Genomic DNA, 23,896 nt, shown 5'->3' on the forward strand with positions numbered 1-23,896 from the left:
TTTTCTAGTTTCCTAGTGAAGCGGAATATAAAAATCTAACCCCCTCATTTATCAAAATGCTATAAGGCGTTTTTGCATGCATTAAGACCTTATCGCATGCAAAAAGCGCCATTAACGCATGCGATAAGCCCTTAACGCATGCGAAAACACTTTAACGCATGTGATAGCACCATATCGTATGATGTGATGCAAATCTGAAAAAGAGGAGGCGTTAGGGGCAGGATTTACCATTATGCGAAGCCCTATCGCATGGCTTTAATGCCAATTTTAGCTACAATGTTTTCAGTAGCTCTGTTGTGATGTTTTGAGAGTGAGAGGGAGAGAGAGAGAGAAAGACTAGCTATAATGCTCTCACCCTAGATAGGTATTTATCTCTCTATGGAAGGCCCACCTAGTAACTCTAGGTGAGGTTTAGGTATTAGTGTAAGGGGTTAGGGGCCACTTTGACATTCAATGTGAGACGTACGAACAGAACAAGCTAGGTTGAGAGAACATTGCACAAATCTCACCTAGAGTTACTAGGTGGGCCTCCCATAGAGAGATAAATACCTCTCTAGGGTGAGGGCATTAAGGCTGGTCTCTCTCTCTCGCTCTCCCCCCCCCCCCCCCACCCCCCCGATAGGTTATAGCTCAAGCTACAGTCCAGTAACAAATGGGTAAGCTGGGAGGGCCCAATTGGTCTTTCTGTATGTCAGTGTGTACTGCACCCTTTTAAAGAGCATTGGCTTTCAAACCCGGTCTTAAAGGGAACAATTTTTCAGTAAGCAACATAACTGCAAACTACACGGGCAGTTTAACGCACATATTTTATGGCAGTTTTCAAGACAGCGTGCCTGCGTCTGGTCATCACAAACGTGTGCGTTATTTTACATTCCTGGACCTAAGCGCGCCCGCAGGGCTTGCCTCCTTCCAGAGCAGTTAAAAGCATCCCTGCCATGGAAGCCACATTGGAGGAGGAGGAGGAGGGGGGGGGAAGGGGTTCAGACAGGCTGCTGACCCGGGCAAACGCCTTGGAAAATTGTCCCTAAAATTGTCAGAATGCACAGAGGCCCACTGAATATTCCCAAATAAACCCCTAGATTCATCATTCTGCTTTATTTATAGCAGAATGATGAGTGTGAAAAAGAAGGGGTGGAGGCGATAGTGAGCAGCTGGCAGCACCCCCCACTATCGCCCCCCCTTAGCGCCTCTGGAAAAGGTGAAGTTATTTCCCGCGGTGCTGCCGGCGGTAATGTGAAAAACATTCCTCCCCTTCACCTAATTTTAATAAAACCGCACGCAATACCGGCACATCGCAAAATATTAATGAATGACCCTGAAAGGTCTCTGGCTGTTTATAACCAGATAACTCTGAAACCTAACCCGCTGTCTTTGAATATCACCCTTAACCAGCTATGTTCAAAGGAATGACGTGCCGATGCGGTGTTTAAAAACGAAAAAAAAAAAAAAAGAGAGAGACCGTAGTGCTGGCCTGCCGGCCCCATCCTCTGCCCTCTCCAGTGAAATACATACCATTAGCAGGTGAGCTTCCCACCCTGCTAAGCCCCCTCCCCAAAATAAGCAAAGAGGCAGGCCTATATGCCCAAAATCTCAGCCTCCCCTGTCATCCCTAGCACCAAAACTGAGGAATTTGCAAGAAAGGTATAGCCTGGGAAGCTCACCTTCCCCCACCCGCCACCCTAGTCAACCCGTCCCACACCCTCCCATTCCACTTGGAAACCCCCCTCCCCCCCCAAAAAAAACCTCTAACTGCATCTGGGAGCTGGGAAGAAGCAGCCAGCTCCTTGCATGTCTAGCCTACCTGGACAGCCACGCCAGCCACTTAAGCTACTTTGCCAGCCAGGTTGATACTTTGCATGATTGGCCTGGCTGAGCATGCCGGGAGTTAGGTACGTCTTCCCAGCTTCCGGCTGCAGCTAGAGGTATGGGGTCGGGTGGAGAGGGAACGTGTGGGGGTGGGTTGAACAGGGAGAAGAGGGAAAGTGATCTTGCCAGGGATATTCCTTTGTCAACTCCTTTCTTTGGGGGTAGAGGAAAGAGGAGGGCAGGATTTCAGGCATGTAGATCCATTATGTATTTCACTGGAATGGGGGGGGGAGTATGGAGCCGGCAAGCTTGCACTGCAGCCTTTTCTTTATTTATTTACATCATTGGCACTTAATCCTTTGAATATAGTTGGTTAAGGCTATACGCTGCTCTTGTTCATATCTACAGTTATCCGAATAAGTTATTCAGCTAACTCCAGATATCGGAGTTAGCCGTATAATTTGTTTGCTAGGCTAACTCGAGTCCACCCTTGAAACACCCCTTACTTCTTGGGCTACATTTTAGCAAGATAATGACTTATTCAGCTAAAACTTAGCCAGATAAATGTCAGCATGTAACTGAAAAGTTTGTGAGTGATCTAGTTAAATGCCTTTGAATATTGGCTTCGCAAAGTTTTGTGATTCTTAAAAAGTACATTGTGTGAGATTTCTTGAGTTTTTAACTTCTTTTTTTTTTTATTTTTCACTGATATGGACAACTGAAAGTGTCCTTTGATGTTTCCCTTGTAAACAAAAGTTACTTTTTCATTATTTCTTGGATGCAGTTTCTGGACAAGGATTTTCTCTATGTGTAGCTGGCACGAACGGTGGAGAATGTTCTGCGTCAAAAGATGGTGTGTTGGCAGTTGGATCCTCTCTCATAGGCCATGAGCACATCACATGACAGCCAAGCCTTCCCTCCCCTAAAGGCAGACCCGTCCGAGGAGTAGTATAAATTCTAGCCTGGGTCGGTGCTAGATACCTCAGCGACATCTGTGGTAAAGCAGCACCATGAAGACCGCTGGCATCCTCTTCGCCTTCCTTGCTCTCTGCATGGACCTGTGCGTCGTATCCGGCCAAAGCAATAGTACCAGTGAGTATGATGAGGTGCATCCACATGCAGTGCAGATCTCTGAAATTTAGCAGATTTCTGCAGGCAACCCATAGGAAACTGCCGCTTCATATGAGCACACTCAGATTTCTTGAGCACCCTTGCGGTGGTCTGCCCTGTACCGGGGCATGCAACACACCTCACATAATCTGAGGCCCACACTGCAGGTCTTATCAAATTATCTCTTTGCTCCCCTAGCAGCAGTTCACATTAGCTGGATAGGTTTTCAGTTGCCTTACACTGATGCCCTTAAAAAAAAAAAGTCATACTAAGACAGATAAAATTAGTTTTCAGTTAACAGCCAGCATCATCATAATTCTCCTTGTTTTCTAATTTTTATTTTTTATTATTATTTTTTGCTTACCCACTAAGGGCTTACCCATTAAGGGCTGAATAACACAGTCTGGGTAAAACAAACATGGGTGTAGCTTGCTTATTGCGGCGGTTACTACCCCTACTACCCCTAACTAATCAAGCTTGATATTTCACTTGGTTGCAGCTCCATCACTGCTCTCTACATTAATGGTGGGGGTGGAAGGGAAATAGAACCAAAGAGCTAAGAGAAACAGATAAGTATGAGAGAAAAATGTGAAGCTTGCTGGGCAGACTGGATGGGCCGTTTGGTCTTCTTCTGCCGTCATTTCTATGTTTCTATGTTTCACTCTGTTTGCTATCAGTCTGGGCTGATCCCTTCACACAACCTCATGCAGGCAGCACACATTGGCAACAAGTAAAATCTGGGTACAGTATAAAGGAGTTTTCATATCTTGGGGGAAATAGATGTTATTAAAAAAAAAAAATTGTAGGCAATAAAATACCTTAGGACAAAGAAAAAAGAGACCTTGGAGAAAGATCCAAAGGAGAAATAATAATGAATACAGGAAACAGGAAAATTAAAGTTCTGAAGAATCTAACTAGGGCTGCTGAATTAAAGCAGCTGCACACATTAGCTGAACAGTTTTACAGCCCGTATAGACACTGGTCATTAAATGTAGTAGTTTACTTATTTATTGATTTGAACAGCCTTTCCATAAAAGCTGCAGGTGAAATATAACATTAGATAAAACAATTATAATACAAACAAAGCATAAAACAGAAGAAAAGTAAAACCAACAAGAACAAGTATAAAATGATCTTTAAAAATAATAGTCATCATCAAAGAACAATAAAAAGATAAAATCAGGTACTAGAATGAAAAACTTTCAAAATGAATTTTTTCCAACAAATGTCTTCAAGTTAAAAACCATGCAGTATAAACTAGGCATACATATTCATTTTGAAACGACATGAAAAATGCAACAGGCTACAAAATGATGCAGTACTGATGAAATTCATTTTTCCTTGTGTTGTGTATTTTTTTTGTGCACATAATTTGCAAATTGTGTGCACAAACAAAGGGAAATGAAACAAAAAAATAACCTCAAAAACTCAGAAACTACACACTAGCAGAATTCCTCCCCTTGGTCTCACTTGCAGAACACTGGCAAACCGACCAACAAAAAAATCAAGAAATATAAAATGTCAATCATATTAGTAAAGCCATACTAATAAAAAGAATACTTCGAGACAGCTGATGAATAGAACAATCAATCATTTAAACCTCATAAAAATGTTTATAAATTTCCCAAAATACAAATATAATATTTCAAAAAAGCAGATGCATCAAACATCCAGTAATGAAACTTATAAGAATTAAAAAATGTCCTGCTCTCCATACATGAGATGTTTTGATTCCCACTCACCCTGAGGTTGTCATGGATTGAGGGAAGGGGGGCCACACATAGACTTTATCCTCACACACCTATACACAAATACTCACGCAGCGCACATCCCTGGCTCCCAGGCTCCTCTCTCCACCCAGTCCCCAGCAGTCTAGTTCCACAGCCCCCTCCTCACCCAGACCCCCAGTCCCCCAGCAGTCTTGTTCCACAGCCCCACTCCTCACCCAGACCCCCCCAAGCAGTATTGTCCCACAGCCCCACTCCTCAACCTCCCCAGTTCCTATCATCAGCCAATTGTCATGCTCCCCAGTCCCCTCTCCCCACTCATCATGATCTCTAGTCCCCTCTCCCCACTCCAGTTGTCATATTCCCTAGTCCCTTTTCCCCACCAAGACCTCACATCAATCCCCTGCCTCCCAGTTGTCATGCTCTCCAATCACTTCTCTCCACCCAGACATCCCCCAACCCCCATTTCCCTTCTCCCCACCTAGATCCCCCCAGCTCCCGGCAGTCTTGTTCCCTAATCTCCAACCCCCTCTCCCTACCCAGTGCTAGTAGTCATGTTCCCCAGTCCCCTTTCCCCACCCCCCAGCAGTCATGTTCCCCAGTCCCCTTTCCCCACCCCCCAGCAGTCATGTTCCCCAGTTCCCTTTCCCCACCCCCCCAGCAGTCATGTTCCCCAGTCCCCTCTCCCCACCCCCCAGTAGCCATGATCACCAGTTCCCTCTCCCCACCCCCCAGCAGTCATGTTCCCAATTCCCCTCTCCCCACCGCCCAGTAGTCATGCTCCCCAGTCCTCTCTCTCCACCCCCCAGTAGTCATGGTTCATAGTCCCCTCTCCCCACCGCCCAGTAGTCATGATCCCCAGTCCCCTCTCTTCACGCCCCAGCAGTCATGCTCCTCAGTCCCCTCTCCCCATTCAGACCCTCCAGTAGTCATGTTCCCTAGAGCCCTCCCCACATCTAGAACCCCCCCCCCCCCCCGTCCCATATCTCCCATTCTCCAGCAGTCTTGTTCTCCAGCCACCTCCACCTTCCCATACTCTCTCTCACTGTCACTCATAGCTCAACTCAAAAACCAGCACTGAGATCCTAGAAGAAATAGCCGCACAGCACATTTACGTACTTCCTGCCCTTGGATCCACATGGACAAAAAAAAGATAGCTCCAAGTCTGAAGAGGTCCCATCCTACGCTCCCTACCGGCCTGTTTTACACATGGGGTACAAGGTGGGACCTTCTTTCAGCCAAAGTGCTGTGCTGCTGCTTCAGTCAGTGCCTGAGCTGTGACGTGCTTGCCTCCAGTCCCCGCGACAGCTCACACCCGTGAGGCCCTCTACCTGTTCTGCAGAGCATGAACCTTCTTTTTATTGGCTGCCTTTGAGGTGCAGCCTGCAAGAAGCCACAAGCTGCTGTTTCTATTGGCCGCACAGACATGCAGCTGAAAAAAAAGAAAGTCCAGGGCCGGGGATTCACTGAATCCCTTGAAGGCCCTAACCGCGCACCACTGGGCCAGAAAAATGCATGCTAAAACCGGAGTAAAAAAAACCTGCATAAGAGCATAAGAAATTGCCAGACCGAGGGTCCATGAAGCCCAGCATCCTGTTTCCAACAGTGGCCAATCCAGGCTACAAGTGCCTGCATTAACGTTAGCACGTTTTATCACAGCCCCTATGAAAGTACTGCAGCACTACAGATTTTGGCAGGGTTCCCACGTCACCCCGAGTCATCGGATCAAGCTGATCCAGGCCTGGTTCTTCCCTGCTGCAAGCATGGACCTATAGCTCTGATTTTCTCAGGGAAATCAATGGGAAAATCATAACTTCAAATCTGTGCATTCAGTAGAGCAAAAGCCGAACTGGATCAGCTTGTTATGTTGACCTCGGTGAAGTGCCACCCTTACACCTCCAGTTCAATGGATTTGAAAGAAGACAGTAAGGGGTAGATTTTATAATGTGTGCACACATGGATGCGCCAATTTTGCCACATGCTCACGTTGGTGCGCATGGTATACAACCTGTGGGCCGCAGGCACATGCACGACGACGGATTTTATAATCTGCATGCGTACGTGCCGGCGGCGCGCACAAGGGGAGGTCATTTTTGCACATTTCTGCACGGCGGCACATTCCGGCCTTCTCCAGTTCCCTGCCACCCTACCTATGCTTCCTCCCTCTTCCCCTCTCCTCCCCAGCCCCTAAACCCTTCCTTATCTTTCCTTCTTTTTTTTGTTGTTGTTGTTGTTGTACATCTTACTTCAGGGCCCGACCTGAAGTAAGTTGCTGCCGGCGTGCGAGTTTTCAGGACAGCGTTCAATGGCCCTGTCCTGGCCCGTCCCCACCCCTCCCCACCCAGAACATGCCCCCCTGGCCCGCCCCTTCGAGGAGGCCTGGCACTTGTGTGCATACCAGGCTTTGCGCGCGTGGCCGGACCCCTTCGAAAATTTGCTCGGCGCACGCAAGGCCCGGCCACGCGCGTAAAGCCAAACTTTTGCGCACGCAGGGCTTTTTAAAAATCCAGGTGTAAATGTTCAGAATTAGCACTGTGTCCCTTTTAGCCCCTTCTGTGAAAGTTAGGGCAATGGTATTGCTTGCTATAGTTCTGTCTGCACTTCATAGCTGACATTATGGAAGGGAAAGGGAGCAGGCAAAAAAATGTCAAATAGGTAACTTTTCAGATTTCTTTTTCTTTTAAGGTGAGCCCCCAGTGGAATGCAAAGTACAGGGTGGTTCTTTGCCCAGTCATCATGAGACAACTGAGTGATGTCAGTTTAATGGCAACTTTTTAAAAAGATAACCCTAAAGGTCAGATTTACCAATAGGGCAAAATTGGAGGCAAAAAAGCAACAACCCACAAACAGCCTGAAGTCAGCTTGCTTGCACAATTTTGAAACAGATAATCATTGTGCCTAAGAGTATAAATTTTCTGTTGTTAAGAAGTAAAGGAAAAAATAAATAATCACCCACATACAAAAAAAAACCCATGCAAATGAAAACTGGTGAAAAAACAAAAGTGCTGTGCGATGCTTGCCTGATTCTTGCAGTAAACCCCTGCGTATCAAAAGTACACACTTTATGCAGATTTTGATTACAGATTTTTGTCTGTGGATTCTTTTCTCCCTCCCAAACACTGCAGACAACAGAACTCTTGGGAACTACATTGTCTTAGTCTTTTGAACTTTTTTACTTTTGTTCTACTTGTAACGTATCCTTAATTTCACATGATTTTCATGCCTTATTGCCAAGGTCATGTAGACAAGGACTTTAGAGTCTTCAAGGCGAATTTTAACCACCACCCCCCCCCCCCCCCACCCCCGCACGCATAAAATCCGGGGGTTACGCACACGGCCGGGCCGCACTCAGTTTAGAACGGCCCGGCCGCGTGCGTACCCCCTGTTCCGCGCACAAGAGCCAGGCCTCGCAACAGGGGTGGGCCGGAGGGGGCGGAGCTGGAGGCGGCCGGTGTGTCGAGGGGATCGCGCGCCAGCAGCCTGCTGGCGAACGTTCTTAAACAAAGTTAAAAAAAAAAGGTGGGATCTTTTAAGGGGTCAGGGAGGACAGGGGACGAGGGAGGGAGTATGAGCAGGGGGATAGGGAAGTTCCCTTGATTGGAGCGGACTGGGAGGGAATTGGGGAAGGCCGTGATGCATCGCCATGCGAATTTAGCAAAAAAACTGTCCCGTCCCCCCCCCCTTGCACGCCCTGCACGCACATATTAAAATCTACCTCTTTGTGGTCAATACATTTAAATCCTCAGTTCAGTGTGCAGCAGCAGACAAAAATCAAATGGAATGTTAGGAATGATCCGAAAAGGAATGGAGAATAAAATGGAAAATATTAGGGGTGTGAATCGTGTGATCGATCGTCTTAACGATCGATTTTGGCTGGGGGGGGGAGGGAAATCTGATCGTCATGTTTTGTTTTGTTTTGGGGGGTTTGTTTTTTTTTTTAAATCGTTAAAAATCGTAAATCGGGGGAGGGCGGGAAAACCGGCACACCAAAACAACCCTAAAACCCACCCCGACCCTTTAAAACAAATCCCCCACCCTCCCGAACCCCCCCAAAATGTTTTAAATTACCTGGGGTCCAGTGGGGGGGTCCTGGCGCAATCTCCCGCTCTCTGGCCACAGCTGCGTTAAGAGAAATGGCGCCGGTGGCCCTTTGCCCTTATCATGTGACAGAGCAAAGGTAGCGCCGGCGCCATTTTGGTTCCTGGCTCCCGACGTCACGCATTTAGATCGCTCCCGGACCCCCGCTGGACTCCCAGGGACTTTTGGCCAGCTTGGCGGGGCCTCCTGACCCCCACAAGACTTGCCAAAGGTCCAGCGGGGGTCCGGGAGCGACCTCCTGCACGCGGGCTGTATTGCCAATATTCAAAATGGCGCCGGCGCTACCTTTGCCCTGTCACATGATAAGGGCAAAGGGCCACCGGCGCCATTTCTCTTAACGCAGCCGTGGCCAGAGAGTGGGAGATCGCGCCTTGACCCCCCCACTGGACCCCAGGTAATTTAAAACATTTTGGGGGGGGTTCGGGAGGGTGGGGGATTTATTTTAAAGGTTCGGGGTGGGTTTTAGGGTTGTTTTGGTGTGCCGGTTTTCCCGCCCTCCCCCGATTTACGATTGTTATTGTATCGCGGCTCTAACGATTTTTGACGATTTAAAATATATCTGACGATTGTTTTAAATCGTCAAAAAACGATTCACATCCCTAGAAAATATCATGTTGCCTCTGTATTCAGTCATAGTGCGACTGATCTTTGAGTAGAGTTCTGGTCACCCCATCTCAAGAAAGACTAGCTAAATTAGAAAAAGTTCAGAGGAAGGCAACAAAAATGGTAAAGGGGATGGAACGGCTCCCCAGTAATGAATGGCTACACAGTTTAAGGCTCTTCAGGTTGGAAAACAGACTGGGTATGCGCAGCCCAAAGATTTTCATTTTGGTTAGATTTTTAATTGGGGGGGGGGGGGGGGTGAGGTGGTTTTTGTTTTTCAGTTTGTTTAATTTTTTTTTGGATCAGTTCATTTACCAAACTGAAATCAACATTAACCCGCCCCGCCCCCCCCCCCCCAAAAAATACCCAAAACAAAAAAAAAAACAATAGAATTGTGTCTCCCGCCTCCCCGCCTCCCCTCCTGCCCCAAGACAAGTCTCAGGCTGTACTCAGCCAAGGCCTCCTGGGCCCTTCCAAGCCTCCTCCTGCCAGCAAAATTAGGCGAGACAGCACCTATCTGGTTGTGCTTAGCTGTGCCTCTCCTGAACTTTCAAAACTTGCCAGGGCAGGGACCTTTCCGGCCCCCGCTTAGCCCTTTCCAGCAATGGTAGTGGAACTGGAATTGCTTTTGCTTTCTCTCCTTCCTTTAAAATGATGGCGCCATCCCTCTTGAGTGGCACCAAAGTCACATCACTTCAGCGTCACGTTGCTGCCCACTCCAGAAGGGCCATCGCCGCCATTTTTAAAGAGAGAAGAGACAGACGTTTGAGTTGGCATTGCTCCTGCCCATTTCAACAGTGACACCATGGCCAGACCCCCAGACCCCGCTCAATTTTGCTGATGGGGGAAGGTTCTGAGGGGCCCAGGGAGACCCAGCTGGGCCCAGCCTGGGCTCCAAAGCTTGCTTGCACAATTTTGAAATAGATAATCATTCTGCCTAAGAATGTACATTTTCTGCCGTTGGAAGTAAGGAAAAAATAAATAATCACACACACAAAAAAAAACAAAAAAAAAACGTGCAAGTGAAAACTGGTGAAAAAAAAAAAGTACTGTGCAATGTTTGCCTGATTCTTGCAGTTAGCCTTTGCGTATCAAACGTATACACTTTATGCAGATTTTGCTTACAGAATTGTCTGTAGATTCTTTTCTCCCTCTCAAACACTGCAGAAAACAGAACACTTGGATACAACATTGTCTTAGTCTTTTCTACTTTTTATTTTTGTTCTATTTGTGACGTATCCTTAATTTGAAGCACATTGGCAAACATTTCCATCTTTCATATTATAAAAACTAGGTCAATTTCCAACCTTGCTTGTCTCTGTATAATTTATTTTGTTATTGGGTGAGGAAAAGGGATCTTTAGAATTAGTATAGGGATGAGATCTCAGGGATGGGCAAAAGAGATGGGGAGGGTGAGAGGACCAGGAATGGGGAAGACTAGGAATGGGGTGAGGAGAAGGTGAAAGGACTGGGGTTAGGAGGGAGGAATATGAGAAGGAAAGAAGCCTGAGGGTGGGGAGGAAGAGAGGTAGAAAGAACTGGGGATGCTGAGGATGGGGTATAGAGAAAGTAGAGGAAAGGGGGGAATCAGGAATCTAAGATGGGAGGAAAAGAGGAGTAGGGATGAAGGTTCTCAGATGGGGAAAGGGAGTATGACTTGTTGGGAGTGGTTCCAGGACCTGGAGGACAGAATCTGAGATCAAAGGAGAGAGAATCTGAACTGCAGTGTGTGGGGGAAGGGAAGTATCCCTACCATGCTCTGGGGTCCTGCTCCCCCTTAGAACTCCTTTCTCTAACCTCTCAATCTGGAGCACACACACCAGCACCAACCCCTTCTCCCCATCTGATCCTCTCTCATTCCTCGGCCTCTCTTCTCACCCACAGTGATCACTGTTCAGGCTCAAAATGATCCCCCTTTGCTCTCTGTGCTCCAGACTCACCCCACTCCCATTTTGTTCCCTGCATGTTGCCTGGGAGGGCTGTTCTCTGCCGAGTGAGGTTCAGCACGGCCTGGAAGGCAATAAATCTTCAGCCAGCCCTGCCTCCCCGATTTTCGCTACCCTTGATGAACTGAACTCCCTTGCTGTCTTTACACTGCTCCCCTCAACCTGAAGAATCTTGAAATGCACCCCCCCCCCCCCCGTTTGTCTTAACTGTGTATGTTCTTAATGTACCCCACTCTGAAATTATGTAGGAAGGGCAGGCTATAAATGTTTTTAAATAAATACATATGTTTTAAATAAATACATAAATATTGACAAATCCAGGCCTGGGTAGGGGTTCTAGCTTCCTCCTAGACAGCAAGAGAAAGGTAAGCAGGTCACTTTTCAGGAAAGGAAAGCCCCCATGCCCCTCGCAAATTAGGGGAATCGGAAGTGGGGTGGAGGGAGTGGACTAAGGTGGGTGGGCAACAGAAACTCGAAATCAAAGCAGTTTAAAAATCATAAAAGCCAAAGCAGTTTACTGAAACGGCTCGATTCTTTGGAAAGTATTTTACCAGGAGAGGGAAAGCCCACTGCTTCTTTGGGTTCCCAGTCTAAGCACTCGAGCCGTAGAGCCTTGCCCTGCGCTCGCTATTTTTTTTGTTTGTTTGTTTAGCTGCCGTGCTCGTCACACACACAAACAAAACAAACAAACAAACAAAAAAAAAGAACGAAACCCCCAGTGCTGACGGCCAGTCCTTCTGTCGTACTACTGTAATCGCCAGTTGGGTGTCCGCCAAGAACCGAGATGATAATAACGCTCCCTTTCCCCGCAGCCTGCACGAACGGGAGCAGCGATATCTGCGTGCTAGTCGACGGCTCTAACAGCATGTGGCCCGCCGATTTCAACAAGTCGAAGGCGTTCGTCGCGGCACTGGCGCGAGCTCTCAACATATCCCAGAACGGCACGAGGATGCAAGTGACGGAGTTCTCGGATAGCATGATTCACGTCATCACTTTTGAGAACTGCACGGACCCCGCCGCCATGGAAGCCGCCTTGAACGACACGAAGCAGATCCAGAAGGGCACCCTCACGGGGTACGCGCTCCAGGACTGCCTGAACGCCCTGAAGAAGGTGCACGACAAGGACCCCGAGCGGAATCAGTCCATAATAGTGCTGACGGACGGGGAGCCGCAGGACAACGTGACGAGCGCCTCCCAGCAGGCGAAGGCGGCTAACATCACCATGTACGGCATAGGGGTGGGGGACGCCAACCAGACGCAGCTGGCGCAAATGACGGGCGACCCGAACAACGTCTTCATGTCCTCGTACGACGCGCTGCCGCTGCTCGTGAGCCAGCTGTCGCAAAGCATCTGTACCACCGCCAGCTCCACCGCCTCTCCCCCCACCACCGCTGCCGCCGCCCCCCCCACCACTACCACCGCTGCCGCCGCCGCCCCCACCACCACTACCACCGCCCCTCCCCCAAGTAAGTGGCAGCGCGCGGCTTGTGTAAAATAAATAAGCAAATAAATAAATACTCCCCCCCCGCGCAGTGGCGGTGGGGGAGGCTCCGCGGCGCTTCTCCCCCGGACTTTTGCTGGCCAGGAGTTCGGGGAGAGGCGCAAGAAAGGCAGCCGCGGAGATGGAGATCGTCCTCTCTCCGGTAGCTGGGCCTGCGATGGTTTATGTGGGAGTGGCTTTGAAAACGCCCAAGGGGGAGGGGAAACAGCGTTCAAAAGGGTTCGCCCCCCAGGGGTCACTTTTCCGGGTGACCCGGGCCAAACCCGAGACTTGCATCTGCCCCCCCCCCCCCCCTTCCCTGCCACTCGTTGCCCACACAGAGTGTAACCGGATAAAAAAAAGAGGCAATGGCGCAGGCATCCCCGGGGACCTGGTTAGACTTTACCCACTGAGTATTGATATTCGCTGCTTCCCAGGTAAAGCGGGTTGGGGAAAACACCTGCTCCAAAGCCATTCCCCATAACCTCGGCTGGCTGAATTCACTGGAACCCTCACATGGGTGTGCGCTGCTGAATATGTCCCGGGCAAGTTAGTCGGGTAACTTTCATCTGGTTAACTTTCCTGTTCACTGCCCTGCTGAATATGGGTTGATTATACCATAATTTTATCACTCCGTCTTTTTTGAAGGAAAAAAAATCTCTAACCATCCATATATTTGGTCTCTTAATTTAACCCAATGATAGATTAACAACGGAAAAAAAATGTTTTGGGAGCGAGGAGGAAGGCTTCATATCATTTCCTTATATCACCGCATCCAGCAGTGTATAGTCATTTTAATCATAAACCAACCTCCTCCCACCCTTTATACATTTTTTTATGTGTATATGTGCATGTAAATTAATTAAGGAAATGATATGAAACCTTCCTCTTCGCTCCCAAAAATTTTTTGGTATAATCAACACATTAGAGGTGATATCTTGCTGATTTATTTACAGTATTCATATCCCTCAAAAGGATATCTGTGCACAGTGTTACTGCTGAATATGGGGACACCAGGACAGGTTTGGAAAGCCCTGTTTCATCCTCCACCCTCTCTCTCCAGCATAAGGGAGAGGTGAGAGAGGTTTCCAACAGCATCCACCAACCTCGCTTCTCCTCCCTAATTTCCTCTCCCCTCTGAAAGCAATGGGCAGCCTGTTTATCTGTTGGTCAGGCCATGGCACACTCCGCCCGGCAGCAGGCAGAGTCCAAGCAGCCCCCGTGGCAGTGTCTGCTTCATGCTGTGTCCCTCCTGTTCTCCCCGGGTAAGCAAGAGGAGGAGCAGTGGCAAAGCTCTGCCCTGCCACTGCAACAGATTCATAAACCAGATCGCTCCCTGGATTGCAGCCCTAGAATTGGAGGGCACAGAGTTGGGGTGGAGGAGGCCTAATTTTTTGTTGGCGTGAGGAAGCAGGGAAGGGGGGGGGGGGGGGGCTGGCACAGGCAGTTGAACTTTCATTTTTACATTTCTTATTGGAAGTTGTTTTTTTTTTCTCAGGGGTTGGGGTGGGGAAAAGACTTAGCCCATAGGAGCCTTTGTGAATGTAATGACCCTTTGGAATTGATGAAACTGGCCCTAAATTAAGGCTTTTTTTTTTTTTTTAGCTAGAGTAGCAGAGGGAGGAATGCACCATTGTTGGAACAGCCCCTCCACTGAGGTTACTGGAATGGCCAGGCCCCCTGCTCTTTATAAACGTGGCCTAGAGCACATTTTGATTCTTACCTACACCAGGTCTGCTGCATAAACACAACTATAAACTTTTCCATTTCATTCCCACTCACCCCCCAGCCTCACAATATATTGCACTAGGTGGGGGTTTGTATTTTTTTTGCATTCAATAAAAGAAGGTTTAAACATAAAAGCAGCCTGCAACATTGCAAAGTGTGGCACATCGAGTTCGAGAGTGGGGGAAGTAGGAGCACTTTTCTTCAGTTAAGTTTGTTCCCTTGCTCATGTTCCAGAACACCACTTTGAGTAGAAAGGGGACCAGTACCATTTGGGTGCTAGTTCCATAAGTTTCGCTGCTGATCTTTGAACCTATCCTTTTGAGGTGTCCTTCCAGTAAGAGCCCAGCTACCCTTGACTGGAGGATTTCAGGGAGCCCAATAGCTAGGTTAGATCAGGATTCTGCTGCTCTCCATCCCACAAACATTTTTACCTACCCTATCTAGTGGGTTTGAAGCTGCTGGGAGTTGGTCATCCCTTAGAAACTTAAGGAATTTGAAGTTACATTTTAAAAAAAACCATATCTACAAAAATAGCAAAATTGCTCCAAAAATGTATTGTCTGTGGATTATTTTGAAGATCAAGAAGATAAAGCTTAACCTTTGCTTTCCAGGTGTATCATCAACCTGACATCCATCCTTGCACTAAACTTTTGCTTTTCAGGAAAAACGTCAGTGAAGATCTTCGCATCCAACTATTGATGTTCATTAATGATGTGGTACCGTTTTCTCCTTATGCAGATCCTGTGAGATGCTATCCAGTGTTTCCTAATTTGAGATGTGATATGTAGAAAGGCTGGAGTTATCTGTGTTTTCACCAAAGGGAGCAAGTGCAAAGAAATTTAGAAAACTCAGGGAGGACGTGTATGGTGTTTATTATGCTGTATGTGTTTTGCAGTATCCTATGTGTATTTAACACTTCATATTACCTTGCAGGAAGGCGAGAGCATTCTTCACTTTGGATTGTGAGAGAATCCACCATAAACAGTAGTGAGGGTGCTGGATATTACAACAATATTTCAATTTTTTTCCATTTAGCTGCTATTTTTTTTTTAATGTTTATACATAAAATAAAATTAAATTTAACCAAATTACCCAGGAAGTAAATACAGTATCAAAACCTCAGAACATAACTTAATTCTTCTACACTCTAATATCTAAACTCCAAACTCTCAGCTGATACATTACTTATTTCCAAAGGCTTTCAGAAATTAAAAAAGCTGTAAGCTGCTTATGATAGATTTTAATATCAGATTTTAAACACAACTCTTTAGGAAAAGCATTCCATAAACTCGGGACAATGATGGAGAAGGCCTGCGAACGTGTTCTGACTAACCCATACTCCTTAATAGAAGGGTTATTCAATAGAAGATCATTTTGTGGTGATAAGCTTCTGGCCGGTGTGTACCTAGAAAGTAAGCTAGACAAATAAGATGGGCCCTGGCCAGACACAGCCTTAAAACCAATTCCAGGACTTTAAATGTAATTCTTTGCTGTATTGGTAACTAATGCAAATTATTTATTTATCTAACATGTTTTGTATACCATCATTCGGTTTCGCCATCAACGGTTTACAGAGTCGTGAAACCAGTGAGGTAGATCTTTAAAAAGTACGCGCGTGTGTACTTTTGTTTGCACGACCGGCGCGAACAAAAATACGCCGGATTTTAATAGATATGCGTGTAGCCGCGCTTATTTGTTAAAATACGGGGTCAGTGCGCGCAAGGCTGCGCAAAATCGGCAGCCTGTGCACGCCGAGCCGCGCAGCCTGGCTCCGTTCCCTCCGAGGCCGCTCCGAAATCGGAGCGGCCTCGGAGGGAACTTCTTTTTTTGCCCCCCCCCCCCCCAACATTTCCCTCCCTTCCCCTACCTAACCCACCCCTCCTACCTTTATTCCGTGAGTTATGCCTGCCCGATCAGGCTGCCGGTGGCCGTGTTCCGGTCCGGGGGGGTGGGTCCGGAGGCCGCGGCCACGCCCCCGGAACGCACCCGGGCCGGAACCACGTCTGTGGCCATGCCCCGGACCCGCCCCGAACGCCGTATCGCCTCTGACACGTCCCTGGCATGCCCCCCAAGCAAAGCCCCGGGACTTACGTGTGTCCTGGGGCTTTGCGCGCACCGGCGGCCTATGGAAAATAGGCACGTCGGCGCGAGCAGGGTTTTTAAGATCTACCCCAGTATAAATAGATATTATCGTAGCAAATTGTCATGTAGTTTAGGGATTATGGGGTTATTGCATACAGCAAAATTATTATATACAAAAATTGTTCTTATATATAAATGTTGATCTTACATATAAATTATTAAATACAGCGAAGTTATTACATATAAACTGTTATTACATATAGGATTAGTGTTATTAAGTATTAACACACGTATGGTCATAAGTAATGTGGATGGGTTGCATAGTTTGGTCAATTAATGCTAGTATAATATGTTCACCATGCCACATTGGTAAAATAAGTCATGTAGTGGCATTCTGAAGAAGTTGAATCATCTTTAAATGAAATTTAGGTAAGCCAATAAGCAAAGAATTACCATAATCATTGTAAGTAGAAAAGCTTGAATTACATTTCTGAAATCAGCCATAGGCAAGATATAATGTAGACGTTGTATAAATGTAACTTAAAACAACAATTTGAGTAAGCTTACAAATATGAGAGAGACCAGATAAAACTGAATTAAAAGTAAAAACCTAGATTTAAAACTGAATCAGCAAATGGAACTGAAACTCCATTAACTGCTAATGACAAATCCATAACTGGTGAAAGAGCAGGAGAGAAAAAAACCATACAGCTTCAGATCCAGTAAAATTCAAAACTGGATGATATCCAGTTGTTTATATTCTGTAAATACGCACTAGTTTGTTTCAAAGTACAGGATACATTAGATTGCACTGGAAAGAATAATTGGATGTCATCTGCATAGATTTTGAAAAAAGGAACACTTTTTTTTTTTAAATCCAAAATAGATGCCAACGGGCTGTGCTGCTATATCTATTTAACCTTCTTTTGTTTCTAGACGTAAGCATCAGTCCGTGTATGAGTGTGCCTGTACCATGTGCAGCACCAGCTAGCTGGGAGTGGATGCCTCGCCCAGATAAGGAATGGATGACATGCTCTACGTATAAAGTGTTTTGGTGTATGTTGGAGTTATGTATTGAAATACATTTTCTGTGCATTCTTTGAGTCTTACTGTAAAATGTGTGTACGAGTCTCATCCTCAAATTTTGCTTAACCGGGGGGGGGCGGCGGCCCTTTGAGATTCAAAAGGACACTGGCCCTATTTTAAGTCCTTACGAGCTATGACAGTAGAGCTTAGTTAGAAGAGGGAGGGGGGTGCACCTTTTGGGGAACTACTCCTCTACTGAGGTTACTAAAATGGCCAGCCCCCTGTTCTTTATAAAAGCAGCCTGCAACATTGCAGCGTGGCATGTTGAGTTAGAGCAGGAGGGCTTTTCTTCATTTAAGTTTGATCCCCGGCCCAGGATACCACTTTGAGTAGGAAGGGGGACCAGTATTATTTTGGGTGCTAGCTCCATATTTGACTGCTGAGCTTTTGTTTTTTTTAACTCAGCCTTTTAAGGTTTCCTTCCTAGAGCCCTAGTATCCCTTGCTGGAGGATTTTGGGGAGTCCATGAGCTAGGTTAGATCAGTAGGTAGGGGAGATTCCGCTGCTCTCCATCCCACAAACAGGGGGGTGATGCTCGTTGCGGGAGGATTACGGATTTTCCAATTTTTGTGAAGATTTTATTCTTGAGTTACTGGGGAGGAAAGTTTGTGGCCACCCTTCTTACCCTGAAGAGAGGGACATCTGAGAGAGGTGCTGTGTTCCCTGCTATCTGGACCTTTCCTAAGAAGGACCCTGTTTTGTCATCTGAACAGGAGAACTGTGAGTAAAGCAATTTTTGATATATCTGAGGACCCCCATCTGGAGTCTTCTCCCTGGGCGAGAGGTGATCTTTGGGAGACGGTGCAAAGACTGAGACCATATAGCTTTGTATGCAAGCATATTTGTAAGGGGATTTTTCCACCCATCTAGGGAACTCTTGCTTTTCCATGCTCTAGAGGGTAAGAGTTTTTTCCCTGGCCCAGATACCGAGACCCTTGCACAGATAGAGAAAAGATTGGAGACCTGTGATTTCCATTTGTTGTGTCAAGAACGGTTGTGAACTGTGCCAAATTGCCATTTAAGAATTTCTGCAGTAAAGTCGTATTTTGGATACTCAAACTGAGCCCCCAGAGTATTTTTGCTGGCACTCACACCCCTGACTATTGGAAGTGAGCTGATAGCTTCCCAGGACAGTGAAAATAAGAGTCACCCCTGACACTTTGGGCCATGAAGGTTTTATTTGTCCTTCCATCCCCCACCCACTGGAAAAGAACCTTGTCCTGGGGCCCTTTGATTACCAGGAATGGGAGAAAAGTTGGGAATTGGCCCCAGGACCCTCATGTACCCCTGTCCTTTTGGCTCATAAACTGGGAACACAGGTTACATGAAACTTATTGAGGAGGGGGAAGTCACACAGGGAGGGCCACGCACAACATTTGTTTTAAAATCCCCATTGCCACTTTATTGTATGTTAAGTGCTTTAAACTTAACTGTCATGTTCAAAAGACATTAAAAAGGGTATAATCGGGGGGGGGGGCACATATCCAGGGTATTGGGGCCTTTTAAATATTGGCCCCAAAATGGGAGAAAATATTTGGCGCATAGCCCCCCCCCCCCCCCCGTCGTACAAACGTTCTCTGAGGAGGTTTATATACAGGATATCCCCTCTCTTTAGACATCAGACACAGAAGCAAGAGAGAGAACATTTTTAATTAATAATAAAAAAAAAAGAAGGTACTAGAATTCTGTCTCTCCAAATACAGGTCAATAAGCTGACCACCTTCATGTGTATTTTTCCGAAGCTGGAGATTCAATACTTTGGAGTTTAGGCTCTTTGTATGATAAAGGTGAGCAAACACGTTTCTGATTATGCCATGTCTGATCTTTTTTTTTTTTTTTTTTTTTTCTTCAGACAGCAAGTGCGCATGCCCTAACTGCAAATCTGTCTCACAGGATCCGCAGTATGTCAACTGCCCCGTTGAAAACGAATGCGACAAGGATTCAAAGCCCTGCAACCCTGGGCTGTTATGCTGCTTTGATGGCAAGCAAAACCGCTGCTTCGATAAAAGTCAGAAAGTCTGCTTGGGAGGAGCTGCATAAGCCGCAACCCAGCGCAGCTGGGCAGCGGTGCCCGTAGAAAAGGGAGGGAGAGCCGGCTGCCCTAATGCCAGCGAGCATGGCCCTAAAATTACCAAAAATATACACCCACCTGTCCTAGGAGAATCAGAATCAATAGACCCTGGACTGGCAGAGCCATGAGATTTCTTTAATTTCACATCTATTTTTTTTCTGATCTGTTTGTCTGGAGTTTGGACATCAGCAGACAGTGTTCAGCGTAATCAGGGGTGTAGGTTGGAGAGGGAAAGCCATGATTGCTTTTTGTGCTGCTTTATATTATTATCAGATAGTGTAGTGAATTGCAATTTTTCTCCCTGTAACTCTGCTTATGTAGTTCCAAAGATTTGTACGACTTTATTTACCCAGCACAATAATTAAATGAGCTGCTTTTCCACAGGAAACATTTCTCAGTGTCTATGTTGTGTATTTCAACTCTAGCAATTCAAAAGGTCTTGTTTAAATAATGTCCTCCAGCAGAGATGTGCTTGAGGATATTTATTACCACTTTACCACTGTACTCTTGGGAGACGAGTTGAACCAACTTTCTGGTTTCGTCTGGGCAGCCAGTGACAGCATTAGGCCACTTGCATATTGTGTGGCTGGACACGTTAGCACCCAGGACAGGAAAACCTATTTTGCACCCTCATCCCTGCCCCCCACTGCTTTCTTCCCCCACAACCCCCCATTCTGATTTCACAGTTCTCTTTCCTTCTCCCACGTCGTCCAGAGGGTAGAAGATTGGTACACTCCCCCTCTCCTCCCTGTAGGAGGGAAGGGTACGAGCCCTCCTATCCAAATTCTCCTCAGGGTGCCCCCATATCCTCACCACGAAATCACATCTCCTTTAGGCTGCAACAACAGAATATGAGAAAAAAACAAAATCAGTGCATCGTTCCCTCCTCGCGCATGGGCTTCCTGTTATCCTGGGTGACGGGCCCTGTGCCATCGGAGGAGAGAAACAGCGGTGCGGAAGCAAATTTGAACTTGGGTATAGTCAGCAGTGGCCGGGCTCTGGCACCTGTAAGAACGTGGTTGCCTGTTCCTAAATCCAGGCCTGGGCTCTGCCTCCATACGATGAGCTGTGCTAGCCTCTTGTAACTTCCATGTACACTGTGTTACTGACTTGCTGGAAAGGTAGTCCCATGCTACTCACACTTTGAAGTGTGTGTGTTGGGGGGGGGGATGCACTTAAATTCTCTAGTGGTAGAGATTCTTAAACACATTGGCAAGGAAGAAATTCCAGGAGTATCAATTTGCCCAGCATGGGAGCGAGATAGGGCTCCCCCACTACTACCCCACTGCTTGTTCTTGCACACTTCTCTGTTTTCCTCTTTTTTTTTTTTTCTTTGCTTTCTGTATCTGCCCCCCCAACCCCACTAAGCAGGGAAAATGCCCAGATCTACTCTGGATTCCATTACCGAGGACCTTCGAGACACACCTAGGGTTTCCTAGAATATTCTGCAGAGATTTCTGGCACATGGACCCCCATATCACTATACATAGGCTGCATTCCTCCCACCTCTTAAGACTCTTGTGTCCCCACAAGGCTCATTTATACCAAGGGAAATATATAATAGAAGAACAATAATACACAATAAAAGAGAAGGAGAGCATAGTTTTCTTGCAGTTATGCGTCATTAGGCTATAACCTGCTCTGTGTCAATAAAGAGGTGGAATACATAGGACATCAAGCTCCAAGCCTGTAAACACTACACATATTCAATAATTTGCGTGAAATCCAGTTATAGGCAGGTAAATAGCTGTTATAAAATAGCCAGGGTTGAGTGCATACTGGGGAGGGGCATTGCAGAGGGCGGAGTTGAACTTATAGGCATACATTTTTATTTTATAGAAACGAAGGTTAACAAAAAAAACCAAAATTATATATAATCAAGTGATACCTTTTTATTGGACTTTCTTTTTTTATTTTAAAAAGTATGCACGTAAGTTAATGAACAGACATTATGCCCTCCAAAGAGCAGTAGAAACTGTGCAGGTCATCCTGTGTGCATGTGTGCCGGCCCAGTTAACCCAAGCGTTTTCAAAGAGAACTTGTACCGTGCATTTCACCTTGAAAACTGCCATGCGTACAAAGTGCCTGCCGCTTTTGGCCACTGACCTAAACGCTTCCTTGGGAACTCCTCCTCTTAATGCAGTCAAAAAAGTGTGCACATTGGGGTAGATTTTCAAAAACCGCGAATAGGCGTACTTTTGCTGGCGCATCAGGCGCCAGCAAAAGTACGCGGGATTTTAGTAGATACGCGCGTAGCCACTAAAATCCTGGATCGGCGCGCGCAAGGCTATCGATTTCGTATAGCCGGCGCGCGCCAAGCCGCACAGCCTACCCCCGTTCCCTCCGAGGCCGCTCCGAAATCGGAGCGGCCTCGGAGGGAACTTTCTTTTGCCCTCCCCTCACCTTCCCCTACCTAACCCACCCGCCCGGCCCTGTCTAAACCCCATCCTTACCTTTGTCGGGGGATTTACGCCTCCCAGAGGGAGGCGTAAATCCCCGCGTGCCAGCGGGCCGCTAGCGCGCCGGGACGCGACCTGGGGGCGGGTCCGGAGGGCGCGGCCACGCCCCCAGGCCCGCCCCCGGAACGCTCCCGACAGGCCCCGAAAATGCCGCGCGTTCCGGCCCGCCCCCCGACACGCCCCCCTCTGAAAACCCCTGGACTTACGCAAGTCCTGGGGCTCTGCGCGCGCCGGTAGGCCTATGTAAAATAGGCTCACCGGCGCGCAGGGCCCTGCTCGCCTAAATCCGCACGGTTTTGGGCGGATTTAGGCGAGCAGGGCTCTTAAAATCCGCCCCATTGTGCGCAGGTGCTTTTAGCTGCGTGGAGGGCCTAGCAGCTTTCAGACACAGATAAAAGGCTTCCCCCCCCCCCCCCCCCCCCCACGTAAAATTGGGCGAGGAGAGACCTCCAGGGCCCAAGGTGCAGAGTATGAACCTTTCCAGGGGGTGACATCTCAGGAGGTATAAGGTGGGCCAGGCTGGACACTCCTGAGTGTGTGTTGCAAAATTAAACTTTTCTGTAGCAGATCTTCAACTGCAACGAACCTGCTCCGTGCGCCTGCAACCTCCAAATGTCTCTTTATCTGAGGCTTTGCCCCTCAGTCTCTGGGATCTGAGATGCCCTACCCTCCAGGGCATGGAACAGTTCATATCCCAGGGTGGCAGCAATCCTTTCCCAAAAATACCTGAGGTCCAGCTGTTTTCTAGGGCTTTGCATCTCCCAATCTTTCTTTACGGTGGGTGTCTCCAGATGAAATATCCTCTTGCTCTCTGTTCTCCTCTCAGATGGTACTTTGGATCTTGCATGGTGAAAGTCCAAAAACCCAACACAGCAGGGGAGGTAGGCTGGCAGAAACGTCTGCCTGAACTAAAAAAAAAAAGAAAAACCACAGCAAAAATGCTCCAAAACAGATTCACTCAAAACAGTCTCGCCATTGTCCAATCACTGGGCCGTGAGATGGATTTCAGTAGGGTCATCTCTCTTCCTATCCTTCCCAAGGCATGGGATTTCCCTCCCTGAGTCATGAGTAGGGAATCCCAGCCAAAAAATAAAACAACTTCAAAAATAAAGTCTGTTAAACTCCTTCTAAAAAACTGAGATACCCTCACCAGCCAGGATGTGGACTAGCAAGGTACCTGTCTCCTTCCTGTCCTGTGCAGCCTAGCAGGAATAGGAGAATCGAGGGGGGGGGGGGGGGGGAAACACAAACAAACCCAACAACAGCTCCTTCAATTTCTAACCAGCTATTCCACGCTGATCTCTAACCCTGTCTGCGCTTAAAGGGCAGGAGCATACAACTGCAGCCACCACAGGGGGGGGGGCACCTGTAGAAAATGGTTTGCTCCACTTCTCCTCCTCTGCCCCAAGCCTTAGACTATGGCCAATTAGTGGAGACGGTGGGGGAGGGGTGCTACAAAAAAAAAATGCTCAGAAGCTCATATTCTCACAAAAATACAATAAGGGTAACTTTCAACCTGTGAACACTGTATCAGTTACCTAAGCAAAAAGTACCTGCATGCACTTGCTGCTCCCTTTCGGGTGTATATTTTTTTTTCTTTTCCTCTGCAAGGGCACGCACGTAGTTTCAATTCCCCGCTTTAACCCTGATCCCGGCAGCACCTCCCCCCCAACAGTGGGTAGAATTAGCCACGTTGTGGC

General features: G+C 47.3%; 1 protein-coding gene across 4 annotated transcripts; it reads left to right on the plus strand.

Annotated features, from left to right (window-relative positions):
• The first annotated feature begins 2,771 nt into the window (after window positions 1-2,771).
• LOC115097239 (matrilin-4-like) lies at window positions 2,772-20,127 on the plus strand. Of its 4 annotated transcripts, none has more exons than XR_003858243.1 (4): window positions 2,772-2,898; window positions 12,103-12,756; window positions 15,237-15,378; window positions 19,519-19,656. XR_003858243.1 is itself a non-coding variant. In XM_029612873.1 (4 exons), the coding sequence occupies exons 1-4, from the start codon at window positions 2,817-2,819 to the stop codon at window positions 19,741-19,743; spliced, it is 1,092 nt and encodes a 363-aa protein (XP_029468733.1). In that variant the 5' UTR covers window positions 2,772-2,816; the 3' UTR covers window positions 19,744-20,127. The 4 variants fall into 4 exon arrangements, 3 of the variants coding, with proteins under 3 accessions (XP_029468733.1, XP_029468734.1, XP_029468735.1); XM_029612873.1 differs by lacking the exon at window positions 15,237-15,378 and adding an exon at window positions 17,517-17,647 and having other exon boundaries at window positions 19,519-20,127; XM_029612874.1 differs by lacking the exon at window positions 15,237-15,378 and adding an exon at window positions 17,517-17,636 and having other exon boundaries at window positions 19,519-20,127.
• The last annotated feature ends 3,769 nt before the right edge of the window (window positions 20,128-23,896 follow it).

Source organism: Rhinatrema bivittatum, chromosome 8 (assembly GCF_901001135.1).
Source record: "Rhinatrema bivittatum chromosome 8, aRhiBiv1.1, whole genome shotgun sequence".
NCBI classification, from domain to species: Eukaryota; Metazoa; Chordata; class Amphibia; order Gymnophiona; family Rhinatrematidae; genus Rhinatrema; species Rhinatrema bivittatum.

What these genes read in the sequence shown, in the direction of transcription:
- LOC115097239 (XM_029612873.1), top strand. Translation starts at nt 2,817, where the DNA reads ATGAAGACCGCTGGCATCCTCTTCGCCTTCCTTGCTCTCTGCATGGAC. An exon ending in TACCACCGCCCCTCCCCCAA is followed by an intron (nt 12,757 to 17,516) that starts GTAAGTGGCAGC and finishes TTTTGTTTCTAG; the next exon opens with ACGTAAGCATCAGTCCGTGT. An exon ending in TGTTTTGGTGTATGTTGGAG is followed by an intron (nt 17,648 to 19,518) that starts TTATGTATTGAA and finishes TTTTTTCTTCAG; the next exon opens with ACAGCAAGTGCGCATGCCCT.